This window comes from Cynocephalus volans, chromosome 5 (genome assembly GCF_027409185.1).
Source record: "Cynocephalus volans isolate mCynVol1 chromosome 5, mCynVol1.pri, whole genome shotgun sequence".
In the NCBI taxonomy this organism is placed as follows: Eukaryota; Metazoa; Chordata; class Mammalia; order Dermoptera; family Cynocephalidae; genus Cynocephalus; species Cynocephalus volans.
The window spans coordinates 156,307,308-156,321,188 of NC_084464.1; the positions used below are offsets into that span (position 1 = coordinate 156,307,308).

The following is a 13,881-nucleotide window of genomic DNA, read 5'->3' on the forward strand; positions in this document are numbered from 1 at the left end:
AACTTTGAAGGCTGTTATGAATAGTATCTTATTATTATTGATTCATAATTATTGGTGGTATACACAAGTTTTCTTAATTCAGAAATCTTCCTGAAGGCCATTTCTGACAGCCCCTAACCAAAGTAACCCTTCCAGTCACTTTTTATCATATCACCATCTGGTACCTTCTTGATAACTGATTTGTGCCAGCAATAGAATTATTACTTGCTCAACATGGCACCCCAAGTGTCTAGGATAGTGTCTGGCACATATGAGATGCACAAAAATGTTTGTTGGATAAACGGATGAAGGTTTTAAATCTGAATGATTTGGAGAAACACAGGAAGAAAAGCAAGTTTTGAAGTAAGGGTGAGGGATGAAAGCTAGTTCAGTTGAGAGGTGGAGTTTGGATTACTCACAGGTCATTAGTGTGCAAGCCATCAGTCCAACACCTGGAGCTCATGAATGGCAGTTCAATGTGAAGGAACTCATAACATAGAGAACTGATTATCAAGGTGGAGAACGTAGAATGTATGCAAGAAGAAAAAGAGCAAAGAAAAGATACTTGGGAATAACTATACTTGAGAGCAGATTTTTAAAAAGAGAGTACAATATGAAAACCAAAGGGAAGAAAAGATTTGAGGGATAGAAAAAGGGAAATAAATGGAAAAGCTAGGTTCCTAGAGAATCACAGGAACACACGAAGTAAAAAGCAGCATGAGCTTATCTAGGGAAGCACAACTAAACTTAAGGAACAGAAAGCAAGAAGCTCATACCTCAGCTGGTAAAAATAATTAGAGAGGTCTATTAGACTACTGAGAACTTGGGAAAGGAATTTTAGAACCTTCTAGGGTCCTTCACTTTTAAGTGACCGCTACCGGGTTCAGAGACCTAGACCTACCAGCATTCAATGCATTCAATTTCCCGGGTCAGAGACCGAGCAAGAAGCTGCGGTCGGAAGGCTCGGATTGGAATGATGAGGCTGTTTCCTCCTTGTCATTATCCTTCCGTGACTACCGAGCCAGGATGATGTGCCGGCGGGTGCTCTCCTCTGAGCCTCGACAGCAACCAGAGAAAGGCAGCGACCGAGAAAGAAGAGTCAGGCTCGCGAGGACTGAAGAGAGGCCCTAACGCCCCGCGGCGGGTCCGTGGGTCGGTCAGGGACCGCGCGCCCCCACCCGGGCGCCCCAATAGTGCCCGCACCCGCCCTCCCCACTCCGCGCCGCCCCCGGCTGCGCCGACGCCCTCGTCCGCCCCCACGAGCCCGTCCTCCTCTCCTACCTGCCGGCACGCGGACTCGGCTCGCCCCCAACCGCTCACCGGGGACCCAGTCGGCGGGGAAGCCCACCCCTCAGCGCGGCGTCCAACCCGCGCCCTCCACCCGGCGGAGGGTGGCACGTGACCACGCCCCCGTCGGGCCCCGCCCCCCAGTGCGCTCCTCCCACAAGAGCGTCCATGGCGCGATGACGTAGCTTGCGCAGGCGCACTCTTTCGGCCACGCGGAGGCGCCGCTGGGTGTGTGGGCGGAGGTGCGTGTTCAGCCTCTGAGAGACTGGGGAAAGTGGGGTGCGGGGAGGACGGAGGGGTCCCGAAAAAAGAGTGGGGAAGGAAAAGAGACCAAGAAGTCAGTGCTCCTGGTGCTGGGGTGTAGGGCGGTTTCTCGCAGTCGTTTAACCGTGGATTTCCTGCGGGGGCGGCTCGACCCGCTCTCAGGCGTAGCAGTTGAAGGGTTAATTTGGCCGGCGTGCTGCGGGGGGGTTTCCTTGGAGCGCAGAGCCTTGGACGTGCTTTGTTTAGTGAAGGAACGTGAGGTCTGGAGACCTGGCTTGTCTTCTTTTTTTTCCCCTCCTGGAACTGTGGCTTAATCTCACCACTCGATCTCCTCCTCTGTGAAAATGAGATGGTTGGGCTCACTACGTACTTTTTGGACTTTTTTGTTTTTGGTTTTTTTGGCCTGTGGGTATTGGGATCGAACCCGACCTTGGTGTTACCAGCACCACGTCGCTATGTAATTTTGGAGGCCTCTTTCAGAACTACTGTGATGTCCACCTCCCGGGATCTTACCTTTATCATTCTCCTGGATGGGGAAAGAGATTCGTTGAGTAGTGACCATATTTTACTGAATTGAGCACACGGATGTGTAGTTATGCCACTTGCTTTCATTAGGATGACTTGACCGTGGGTAGAATTTGTTTGCAAGTAAGAGTAGTGCATTAGTAATATTCCACTTTAATTTTGTTAAAAAAAGTCGTAAAGTCTATGTTTTCTTATGATTAGCTCTGTCTTTCATAGACTTAACTGTTTAATATTTAATATCAACGTTTAATATTTTGCCTCATTTCAGAGGTAAATCCCCGAAGTATATAGAAGTTGATGCTTTTGAATTTTGTGTCACCTTATCCTTTTTATTAGCATTCTTGAGGTCATCTGCGTCTTCTGACTGGGAAAAGATGGTCAACGTCTTGAAAGGAGTGCTTATAGAATGGTTAGTAGTTTTGATACTTCATTGTGAATTTTAAATGTAACTATTGAGTCTTGACTTACATGTGTGAGTGTACCTTTCTAGAATCCTGTCCATATTTTTTTACTTTTAAGATAGGAATGAAAGTAAGTCTTTCAGCTTTCTCAACTTTAATTTTCTTACGTAACAAGTGGGAAAGATTTTGTTGCTAAGTTTCTTCCTGGCGCCAAATTTCAGTATCTCTTGAATTGATGTAATTGGCATTATATCCAACAGCTTTTTATCAGAGGCAGCATATTTGTTAGATTAGTCCCCTTTAGAGGAACAGTGCTTATTTTGTCCCCAAACCTTTAGGACTTGACGAGAATTTTAGGGCCTGCAAGAGTATGAGAATTTGTCAAGGTCTTTACCATTACAAACTGCAGTCTTTAAAAAAGAAAGAAAAGCAAGAAAGCCTGTTGGAGGAGTTTTCTTGAACTCCTTTGCACACATTCCAAAGGAGAAACTAGAAACCATAATGGATAGGGTTGAAAGCAGTCTAACAGGGCATAGTTATCACCCAGTTGTGAAACCTGAACTGTGGATCAGTCTTTCTCAGTCTCCACTTGCTTGTTTGCCCCATCAGTAATTCTGTCTCGCCTGGGAACCCTGCCCTGTGGACACTCCCATTGTCTGAAAATACTACTCTACCTTATTGTGCCCCTAATATGAGCCAGTGCAGGATAATGCAGTTGACTGTGATGGCAAGGCTCTGGGAGAAGCAAGACCAAACCCTAGGACACGTCCAACAGAGCATCACTGTCCAATAGAAATATAATGTGAGCCACATGTGCAGCCTTAAATTTTCTAGTAGCCACATTAAAAAGTAAAATGAAACAGGTGAAATTAGTACATTTTATTTAACCCAGCATATCCAAAATGTTATTCCTTCAACATGTACTGTCTTCCAAAAGAACTTCAAAGTCCAATGCATATTTTACTTTTACAGTACATCTAACAGACTAACCATATTTCAAGTGCCCTGTAGTAACATGTGACTAGTGGGCTACCTTAAGGACAGTGCAGATTTACAGTTTGGATAGAGAAGACACCAACAAAGGCAATTAAAGTATCCAGTGAAGTAGGAGAGAATCTCAGGAAGGAAGGGTTTCATGGAGGTGAGTAGGCTGTGTTGGGTGCTCATGAGAGAGAATGAGATGAAGATGAGCTGGAGGCCATCAACTTTATTCTCTTCTTTTTTTCTTTTTTGGCAACACCGAATGAGGTGCAAAGAGGCCATCAATTTTTGATGAGAGCTTTTTTAATGGAGTGGTGGAATATATGCCAGATTTTGGAGTACTTTGAGAAAGGAAAAAGAGGTAAAGAACTGGAGACTCTTTGGAGAGGTGTTATGAGCACCTGGATAGAGAAATGAATTAGTAGCTGAAAAGGTATATAGTGAGGGACTCGTGTTCCTGTTATTTTTGTTGTTTTAATGTGAGAGACTAGAATGTATGTTGATGAGAGTAAACAACTAGAGAGGCGAGAGATACTCTCTTAGAAAAGAAAAAAGGTTGGAATCTAGATCCCAGAAGTACTAAACACACTTGTTTTTTGAAGACTCCTAGGCTTGATATACTCATTTATTTTTCTTATCACTTTGTCATAGTTAACATAAACATTTTTCTGGTTGACCTTTTAATGTTATTTTTTGATACAGAGGACACACAGAGTGTCAGCCACCAGTTTTTTCCCTTTGGTTCTTCCAGTTCTCCTAAGTTTAATATTCACTCCGGGTTCAATAAGTATTTAGTTCTCCCTTGTGAAGGTCTTGTATTTTTGTTTTTGTTAATGTTTTAAGTTTCATTCACATAAAATTTATTGGAGGGAGGGGCATATCATGAGGTGAAGATCTAAATTAGCTTCTTTTTTTTTTTTTCCAAATAGCCAACAATTTTCCAACACCATTTGTTCCTTTCCCCAATGATGTGTGATGCCTTCATCACAGTTTTACTCCCCTTCCTTGCTACTCTCTTCCATCCCAGCCCACATGCATTCTTTTCTTTGTCATTGTTGCCTATTTTAACATAATCTTCTAATAATTTAGTCCATTTACAAAATAATTATTTTGGCATTTTGGTGGAAATTGCATTAAACCTACATTTTAATTTGAAAAAAAGACGGTTGGATTGCATGAAGTACAAAAATGGGGAGACTCATTAAAATCTCAGTGGCAGACTTTTGGTTTAGCTTTAAGAACAAAGAGTACAGGTTTGTAAGATGAGCTGAAGTGTAAACATTTTCTTTTCTTATTGGCTGAGCTTTCGGCTTAGTTTGCTGTCCTGGTACCCAGCTTCTGATTTCTGCCTGGGCTCTGATGGCTGTCACCTTGCTGTTCAGTGCAATCTGCAGACTAGCATCAACAGCATCATCTGGAGCTTGTTAGAAATGCAAACATCTCAGACCTCACCCCAAATCTGCTAAATCAGGATTGTGCATATAAAGGATCTTGTTAAGATGTATTTAAATTTTGAGAACCACTGTTAATCAGCTTAAATTTGATAACCAGTTCCTCTGTGGAGAATTGTTTTGTACCAGGACTGTTATATTTTATTTTGCAGATGGATACTATCTTTGGAAAACTATTTAATTTTTCCCTTCAAGGTGAATTCTAAAGTATAGCCTGCACAATTTTTTTGAAAGGGTAATTGACTGTCTTCCCAAAGGTACAAATCTTCCAAAAATATCCCAGGCCTAAGAAATAACATAGATTGATAAAGGGCATGGCCAGAAGTTGTGAATCCTCCTTCACTGTCGGGTGCAGGTGTTGCGATGGTAACTGAAAAGTCCTTCAGTTTCCCTCATGTCTGTTTTTGATGCCAAAGAGAAGATTGTTTTGATACAAGGGTTCTTCAGAAAGTTCATGGAAAAATAGAATTAAAAGGCAATAATGAATCTTTCCATGAACTTTTAGAAGTACACTTGTACAGAATCAGCATAAGTCTGTTTACTACCTCATAACATCTAGGGATTGTATGAAGCATTTAGGTGTATGGATTGGAGTACAGAATTTGATAGGTCTGGGATTTACAGGCAAACCACTCGAGGATCTCCTAAACCTGCTTCCACTTTCTCAGTAATTCTTTCTCCAAATTCCATTTTTATCACAACACAAGATAATCTGTAATAGTTTACATAGTGCTGTTCCACATATTCAATCCAGGTAGCCAGTAAAATACTTCTCAAACTTGTATAGCATAGTTCAAGAAAGGAGCCTTTTAATGTGACACTTGTCTTAGATCGGCTTAACTGCTATATTTAAATTCCATGTCTATCAGTTCCATTTAGCTAAGCAAATAAACCGTATTATGATGGTGGCGATTTAGGCCTAGCTACAGTGAATTGAAAACAAGGCACTTGGATATAATAAGATTCTTCCTTCCCAATTTATCTAATACCAAAAATCTAAGGCTAAATCAAAAACGTTTATAAATTTGTATTTTTATTTCAAAACAAGGTTGGTAAAAACTTCCTCTCTGTTGTGATCCACCACCAACTGCTAGGCTCACACCAAGCATTTTCCCAATTCTAGCCAACCTCAGCAATTACCAAAGCAAGCAGCATATGCCCAGCATGTCTGTCATTTCCAGGTGCTGGAGCAGACCTCTGGTGTGACAGTTACCATGGTTTGTTTGGCAAGTGCTTCAGCAAGGAAGATTTGTTGCAGAGGTGCAAATTGCAGCAAGTTTATAGCACAATAGCCAAGAATCAACAAACATGTATCATTAAACCAGGCTTACCCTTATGTGTTTGACTTCTAAACCTATATTGTATGTGAGAAGCAAGTAAGAACTTTGCTTCTTAGTAGGGCCGTGTTCACTGAAGTTTCCCAGGCACCCAGAACAGTGCCTGAAGTGTATATAGAAGGTGCTTAGTAAAGATGTGTTGACTGACTGAATTTTGTTAACAGAATTGAGTAAAAATTTGTGATCTCAGCTTAAATCTCAGGTTGTTAATGTACCTTTAGAGCTTCTCTGTTCCCACGGTGAGAATCAGTAGGTAAGAGGAAGTTCTTGGTAAATTGGACTCAAGTTTCAATACAAAACAGGTGTGTACAGGCCTCCTTATTGGCAAGTAATATCAAAATAGTTGTCAGGTGAAGTGGTTGTTGTCTTCCAATCATAGCTTTTAAAAAGCAAGCACCCACCAAGCTGCCAACATTGATGATGGAAGGGCAATCTTAAGCCTCTGAAAGCAATCTGTGATAGGTTTTTTTGGAGCTTTTATATCCTTGAACACAGTAATTCCGTTTCCAGAAATTTATTTAAAGGAAGTGATCAGAACTGCCGATAAAATGTATGTCTTTGAATGTTCTAATAAAACAAGTCTGTTGATTGTGGCATATTTTTATAATCAAATAATGTAGCTGTTAAAATATTTTACAAACATTTTAAGTGATATGGGACAATCATAGTGCACAATACAGTGTCAAGTGAAAAAAGCTGAATGCCTGTAATAGAGAACACTGAGTGTTTACCATGCGTCATGTACTGTACTAAGGTAATATTAACTCATTTAGTTCTCACACCAACCCTTTGAAGTAGGTTTTATTATTTTATGGATGCAGAAGTTGAGATGCAGAGAAATTAATCAGTTTGCTCAGGGTCACACAGCAACTACGTAAGCTGGGATTTTAAATCATGGTATTCTGGCTGAAGAGCCCAAGTTACCCTGACATATATAAGAATACTTCAGAAAGTTCCTGGAGAAATAGAATTGAAAGATAAAACAAATCTTTCCATGAACTGTTTGAAGTCCCCTTGTACTATCTCTCCGATACAAAACTAAGTATAACATTGTGTTCAATTTTTAAGAGAATATGTAGTCTTAGAATTAAACTACATATAGTCACAGGTTAATCTAAGTTTTTGTAACAGAAATGTAAGTCGTTTAATAGGGATAGAATGATTGGAATTTGAACCTCTCCACCTACGTCCTCTCACAAACGTAAATGCTCATTTTAATTGCTCATTTGAGTGCCTACTATGAGCAAGGTAAATAGTACTAACATTACTAGTTAGGAACCGGAGAAATGGAAAGGTAGAGTGATTTTGTATAGCATATGTATTTGAGTTGGCTGCGTTGTGGCTTGGAGCTAGACTTTCTGAGTCCAGTACTCTCTTTAGAGTCTCGTATCTTTGTAACTGTGAAACCTATTACTGTATATGTCATATTGGGAAATTGGGAGCTGTGGTTCTGGTTAACGTAATGTCCCCTGTGTTGTCCCTTTCTTTCTCTTAAGACCCTACTAGTCTACTAAATATTTATTGAGCACCTACAATATATGCTGGGCCCTAATCTAGACACCCGTATCTCAGGTCAGACAAAACCCATATTCAGAAAACATTTTGGAAAACGATTATCAGAGGGAAATAAACTTAATTGAGCAAAAGTAATTTCACAATAACAAATTGTTTAAAACATTCTACTCGCAGAGCATACAGAGTACTTAAACATTTTAAAGTAATATATCTATTGGCTGATTATTATCAAAGGATAGTTTACCATTGACTAAGCCAAGATTATTATTCCGGTGGGATGGACAGTGCTAACAGCATTGATCAGTTAACTTTGTGTCTGTTTTACAGCTAATTACGTCATCCTGGTAGACCCATTAGGGTGTAATACTTTCCAGAATCATATTATGTAGGAGCTATACTGAGGTTCTTTAGGAGGGGGTTGATTCCTGATATATGCCCTGCACATTTCCAGGAAAAAGACATTTTTTCCTGTTCAACAGCCCTGATCTCTGGACTGCAACCAAGTATGTATATGAGCACTTGGTTTTTTGAGTTTATTGTCCTTGCCAGCAGGTTCTCCCAGAGCCTCCCTCCATGTAGAAGTGGAATAGCCCTGTGTTCAGACAAGAATGTGTCACACCTTCACGTTTCATAACAAAATGTCCCTTAAACTTTAAAGTTTAAGTTTTTTTTTTTTAAATAGTCTTTTTTGAATTATTACAGATTATATTTCAGGTACATGCTTGAGAACTCAGTCTCAAAATGACTGCTTTCCATCTCCTTTCGAAAGTTTAATAGAGGTGATTGTTATTATAGTTATTTCAGTGTCTTACTAGCCAGTCATTCTTCTAAGCTATCTCATTTGTCAACTAACAGTATTTTTCCAGATATGGGGAATACCATGGGTGTTCAGGAGGACTTGAAGAACAACACACATTTTGGGGGATAGAACACAAAAATATTTTTTACTTGACCGGATTAATTTATTTGAGAAAAAAATGAAACTAACATATCAGACTCTTGATATTATCCCAGATGAAGTTAAAGTTAAAAGTTAGTGGATTTAAAGACAATTTAAAGAAAGATGTTAAGTGATTTGCAATGGAGGTGTTACAGGAGATGGCTAAAATAGCAAGGATAGTATGCAAATGGCAGAAATTTTGAAAGCACTGGGGTGATGATTCAGCACAGAGGTGAGTCCTTTGGCACTTGGTGTCAGTAGTTTAGCTTTTACTTCATTGGAGTGATGTAAATTTATCCCATTTAGAAACTTTCTAGAGATATTAGTCTTCATAACCACTTAACCCTCGCTACCTTTAATACCTCTTAGTAGGAGTCAGTTACTGAGAGTAAACGGGTGTCACCTGTAAATGCACTGAGTGCAAACAATAACAAGATAATATATTACATTTGGACAGCAATTCTATAATGTCCTGTTTGTCCTAATCACTATATTACATTTGGACCAGAAGTTTATTTTAAAACAATTGTTCATCCAATTGTGTAAAGTGAATCCTTCTAAGAACCCTCTGAATATATGATTTTTATAGGCCATATTGAGCTCCTTGGGGGCCTGGAGGGTGAAGTGAGCATCAAGGTCCCCATGTGAGTCCTCCCTCGTCCCTTGTTTTCAGAGAAGGGTGGAAGCAACTGTAGAGCACTAAAGCTGAGGATTTTTGCCTGCCTCCCCCCTCCCTCCCCCAGCCATCTCTCTACTCTCAGATTGCTCTCCTTTTAGTCCCCTCTTTATTTGTATAGGCAAGGCAACGTTTAGGGAAACGACTGAGTTGTTTTTTTTTTTTTTTTACAGAGTCTGAGCAGGAAAACAATAGTTTTAGGGAAGCTGAAACTTTGGTTTTCCTGTCCTATGGGCCTCTTCTTCCAGTGTTCTTTGTTAATAATTGATAAATTTTTTACCTCAGTATGTTACTGCTTTAAATTTTTTCATTTAAATTTTTATTCTGTGTAATTGCCAAAATTAGGGAATTGCTAAAAATGCGAAATTTAACTTTTTCTGTATTTGCTTAAATCTGTGACCCAATATTATGCTGTCTGTTAAAGACTCCATTCCCTCTCCCATCCGTCACCTGTTGCTGCCTTTCAGTCTCACATCACTGTCTGCCTTGAGACCCTCATTCTCATTATGCTCTTTATGCCTACTGTTCTTGTTTTTCAGTAAGCCAGAAAGCCACAGACTCCCAAGCCTTCCCTCCTGCTCTGGACTCTCATCTTATGGCTCTATTCATCTGCTTTTTAAATTCCATCTTCTACTCACCCACAGCCCCAATCTTTTCCATTCTGCCCTCTAATTATCAGCGATATCTGAGATACCAGAAACAGAATCCCCTCTATCCTCTGCCTCTTCTCTAAACATTCCCTTTTCCTTCCCCACCCACCTTTTCCTTTTTGTCCTAACGAAACCTGGCTTTCTCCCAAGCACACTGCTTTGCCCAGAACCCTATCAAGTGGTGACTCTTTTCTTTTAATACTTCTCGTGTCATTGGGCCGGGAAATAGAATAGGCATCTACCTTGTTTCTCTCATTGCCACTTCCAGAAATTCTCCCTCCCTCTTCCGTAGAAACACATAGTTCTGAATTTCAGATCATCAGAGTAAACCACCCACTAACACCCCTCTCTATAATCATCTACAAACACCCAAATCTTTCCTGAAGGTTTCTCCTTGACAGCTACCAGTTGCTCTTCAGTAGCTGTCTTCTCAAATTCTTAGCAGTGTCAATATCCATGTGGATAATCCTTTCCATACCCTGTCCTCAGTTTCCTGACCTTTTCCAATGATCTCATCCTGCACTGCGTCACAGCCACTCATTCCTACAGTCACACCTGGACCTGTCCTTACCAACACTGCTGTCTTGTTTTCAGGCATCTAACTCTGACCCACCTCTTCTTTCCAGTTCTCTCCCTCTAATACCCGCACTCTATAATTTCATCAACTCCATCAGACCTACAATCTGTTGATCCTCCCACCTTTTCAGATTCCCACATCTCTTTTCAGCTTCCACTCTAGTTCTCTGCTCATTGTAGCAAAATTTCTGAGAAGACTTGTTTCTGTTCACTTTCTGTAATTTCTCTCCTCCAATTCTGAAACCCCGTGCAGTTAGGCTTTCTCCCCTATGACTCTACCAAAACTGCTCTTGTCAAGGTCAAGTAACGTTCTGAATCTGGTGGTCAATTCTCAGTTCTTCTCTTACCATACCTATTTAGCGGCATTTGACACGATTGATCACTTCCTCTTCCTGAGTACTTTTGTTCACATAAGCTTCCAGGACTGTTCATGCTTTCTTTCTACCTTGCTAATCATTCCTTAATAATCTCCTTTGCCGGTTCCTCCTTTTCTTCCTGACTTTTTGATGTTGGGGTGTCCATAGCTTGGTCCTTGGACTCTTGTTGTGTCTTTAAATACCATTTATACATTGCTGACTCAATTTTACTCATCACTGCTAAATCCCAGAGTTGTATATTCAACTTCCTACTCAGCTTGTTCACTTGGGTGTCAGTAGGCATCTCAAATATAACATGCCTAAGACCAAACTCTTGATCTTACCTGCAAACCTGTTCTTCACATATTCCTCATCATCTCAGTAAAAGACAGCTCCATCCTTCTATTTGTTCAGACCAAAAATCTAGAGTCTCCTTGGTTCCTCTCAAAGTTCATGTCTACTCTCAGCAGAGTTATGTCAACATATATCTAGAATTCAACATCATCTCCACTGTCACCACCTGGGTCCAAATCATTCTCTACTACCTGGATTACAGAATTCACCTAATTGGTCTGTTTCTACCCTTGCCTCTGCCACTCCCTTTTTGCAACCCAGCAGCCAGTATTATCCTTACATTTAAAATTTAAGTCAGTTTTTAAGTTAAATCATGTTCTGGGTGAAAGCCAAAGTCCCCAGAATCATCAACAAGGCTTATACTCATTTAGTGATTGAAATAAATTATTTATTTTGTGAGTTCACTTAATACCTATGTTTGTACATAAAAGAAGTTAAATTATTGCTTTCAGTAAATGACACTGATCTCTTTTGGATTAAATTGTTATCTTGGTAATTGATGTTGACTTTCTTTAAGACACCGAAATATTATGTAAGATTATGTTTTCTCTTAAGAATTACAGAAATCTGTATGTAATTTGACATTTTTATATTTTTTTGCTAAACACATTATTGTATATCAGATCTAAAAAGTGTCCTTTGTCATGATTCAGGATTTTTATGAAAGAGACATATTGCTGTAAATCTGTACTGCCCACCAAGAAATTGTATTTCTTTTTCTTATGACTGCCTTATTCATTCCAAACTAAAAACTACAAGTAAATAGAATTTAATTTGGATCTCTTCTTTAAGCTCAGTATTCTCAAAGCGATTTTGTCAGAATTTTCTTCAAAGATTCTGAACAATAAATAGTTAAGGCTAATTGGGTTCAGAATTTTAAGGAAGGAAAAAAACTTGAGTACCTACTGCAGGCCAAACACTGTTCTTTCATGTAGGCTCACTTTTATAGTTGGTAACAGAGGCTCTGGGAGATAAGTACATATTCTGGGTCACACAAGTGAATGATAAAGCTAGAGTTGAATCCAGAACTGACTCTTGCTATACATCCTGTCTTATCAAAGTAACTGTTTAACTGGTTTTGGAAGTTAATTTGTCACTGGCAATATACTGAACAGTTATTGGTTTCTTAAACGTAGTGGTCATGGAAAAGTAAGGATGTTGCTTTTTAAATCAAGCAAGGCCGTATTCACTGCAGAGCTTTGAATATTTTGTTTTTTCACTTGTCACTGATGAATTATTCTTTACAAATCTTACCATTGGCCCCTTTCTCTTAAACTTGCAGTAACAATTCTAAAATGAAGCCATATCTATAAGTGGTTAACACTTGAGGCAGAGAGGAAGGATTAAGTAACAGTTCAGAACTTTAAAAATCATACTAAAAATTCTACTTGCTCAAATTTAATTGCTCAAGTCTCTGTGGTGTGATGTGACAACAAGGTGTCCTGTAATTGTGTGTTCATCTCTACAGCGATCCTGCCATGAAGCAGTTTCTGCTGTACTTGGATGAGTCCAATGCCCTAGGGAAGAAGTTCATCATTCAAGACATTGATGACACTCACGTCTTCGTAATAGCAGAGTTGGTTAATATCCTCCAGGAGCGAGTGGGTGAATTAATGGACCAAAATGCTTTTTCTCTTACCCAGAAGTGAAAATACAAGATATTGACCGCTTAAGAATTATAAGCCACAAATGTGAAAGAATGACACCACTCAGTATCTTATGTCACTGATTAGACTTAGAGGATTGCTTAGGAGCATGTTACGGGAAAGAGTGTGGGGTCATTTTTTCAGGAAAAAGCCCCTGAACTGATTTTATTGTACCCTAGAATTAAAAAAAAAAAAAAAATCTTTAACAGTTGGCTGATTTGTCTTTTATTATCCTTTATTTAAATATAAACATAAATGTATTTTCTACATACCACCAATTTCATATATTAAGAATATAAGAGAGTGTACCTTTAAATTATCTGTGTAACATAGGTTCCTCTTAATGATGGTGGGTTTTTGTAGTGTGAATATGGTCATTTTGTTTGTTAGAAACTTCACAGATTTACTGTTCAGATTAATATGCCAAGGTGGGAACTTGGGTAACATTTATGTCTCACAAATAATATCTGCATGCCAGCCAGCTCCACTGGTGAAGAGAATGTTAAAGTGCAGAGGATTAGAAACAACCAAGTGGGAAAGGCACATGCTGCTTTGCATCTTTAGTTCTTCCTCGTTCAAACATTATTGGTCACATTTTCCCATCAGGGCAAGTTTTCTTGTATTAAGAAATCAGCTTTACTTGTAGCTTATTCTCTATGAGAATCCCTATTAAACTTGTCTTAAAAAGAAAGGCAGGAACAGATAGAAGCAAAGTCAGCGACACACTAGGTTACAATACATTGCATGTAGTTCTAAGATTGGTTGGTGGCAGAAACAATAACACCCATAGGGGCTTTGCTTTCTTTCCTGAAGACAGTGTATTTGTAATGATTCTCACCCAGATAACTCAGTCTACACAATTTTGATTCCCACATAGCAATGCAAATAACTTTGACAGGTTACTGGTCCATGTGGTACTAAAATTTGTCAAATAGAAGATGTT

The 13,881-nt window shown here is 39.4% G+C and overlaps 2 protein-coding genes across 3 annotated transcripts in view; one reads left to right on the forward strand and one right to left on the reverse strand.

Annotated features, from left to right (window-relative positions):
* Positions 1–1,384, reverse strand: part of SERAC1 (serine active site containing 1) — a 64,390-nt gene extending 63,006 nt beyond the window's left edge. For both annotated transcript variants that reach the window (XM_063096985.1, XM_063096984.1), the window contains exon 1: positions 1,261–1,384. The gene's annotated coding sequence lies outside the window, so the exon portion shown is untranslated. The remainder of the gene's footprint in view (positions 1–1,260) is intronic.
* A 55-nt stretch (positions 1,385–1,439) lies between these two features.
* Positions 1,440–13,127, forward strand: GTF2H5 (general transcription factor IIH subunit 5). The gene is made up of 3 exons (XM_063098122.1): positions 1,440–1,508; positions 2,392–2,464; positions 12,761–13,127. The coding sequence occupies exons 2-3, from the start codon at positions 2,430–2,432 to the stop codon at positions 12,939–12,941; spliced, it is 216 nt and encodes a 71-aa protein (XP_062954192.1). The 5' UTR covers positions 1,440–1,508; positions 2,392–2,429; the 3' UTR covers positions 12,942–13,127.
* Positions 13,128–13,881: the final 754 nt, after the last annotated feature.

Bases quoted from the DNA above. Each gene is read 5' to 3' on its own strand.
- GTF2H5 (XM_063098122.1), top strand. From the start codon at position 2,430: ATGGTCAACGTCTTGAAAGGAGTGCTTATAGAATG. The intron at 2,465-12,760 runs GTTAGTAGTTTT...TCATCTCTACAG, and splicing joins AAAGGAGTGCTTATAGAATG to CGATCCTGCCATGAAGCAGT.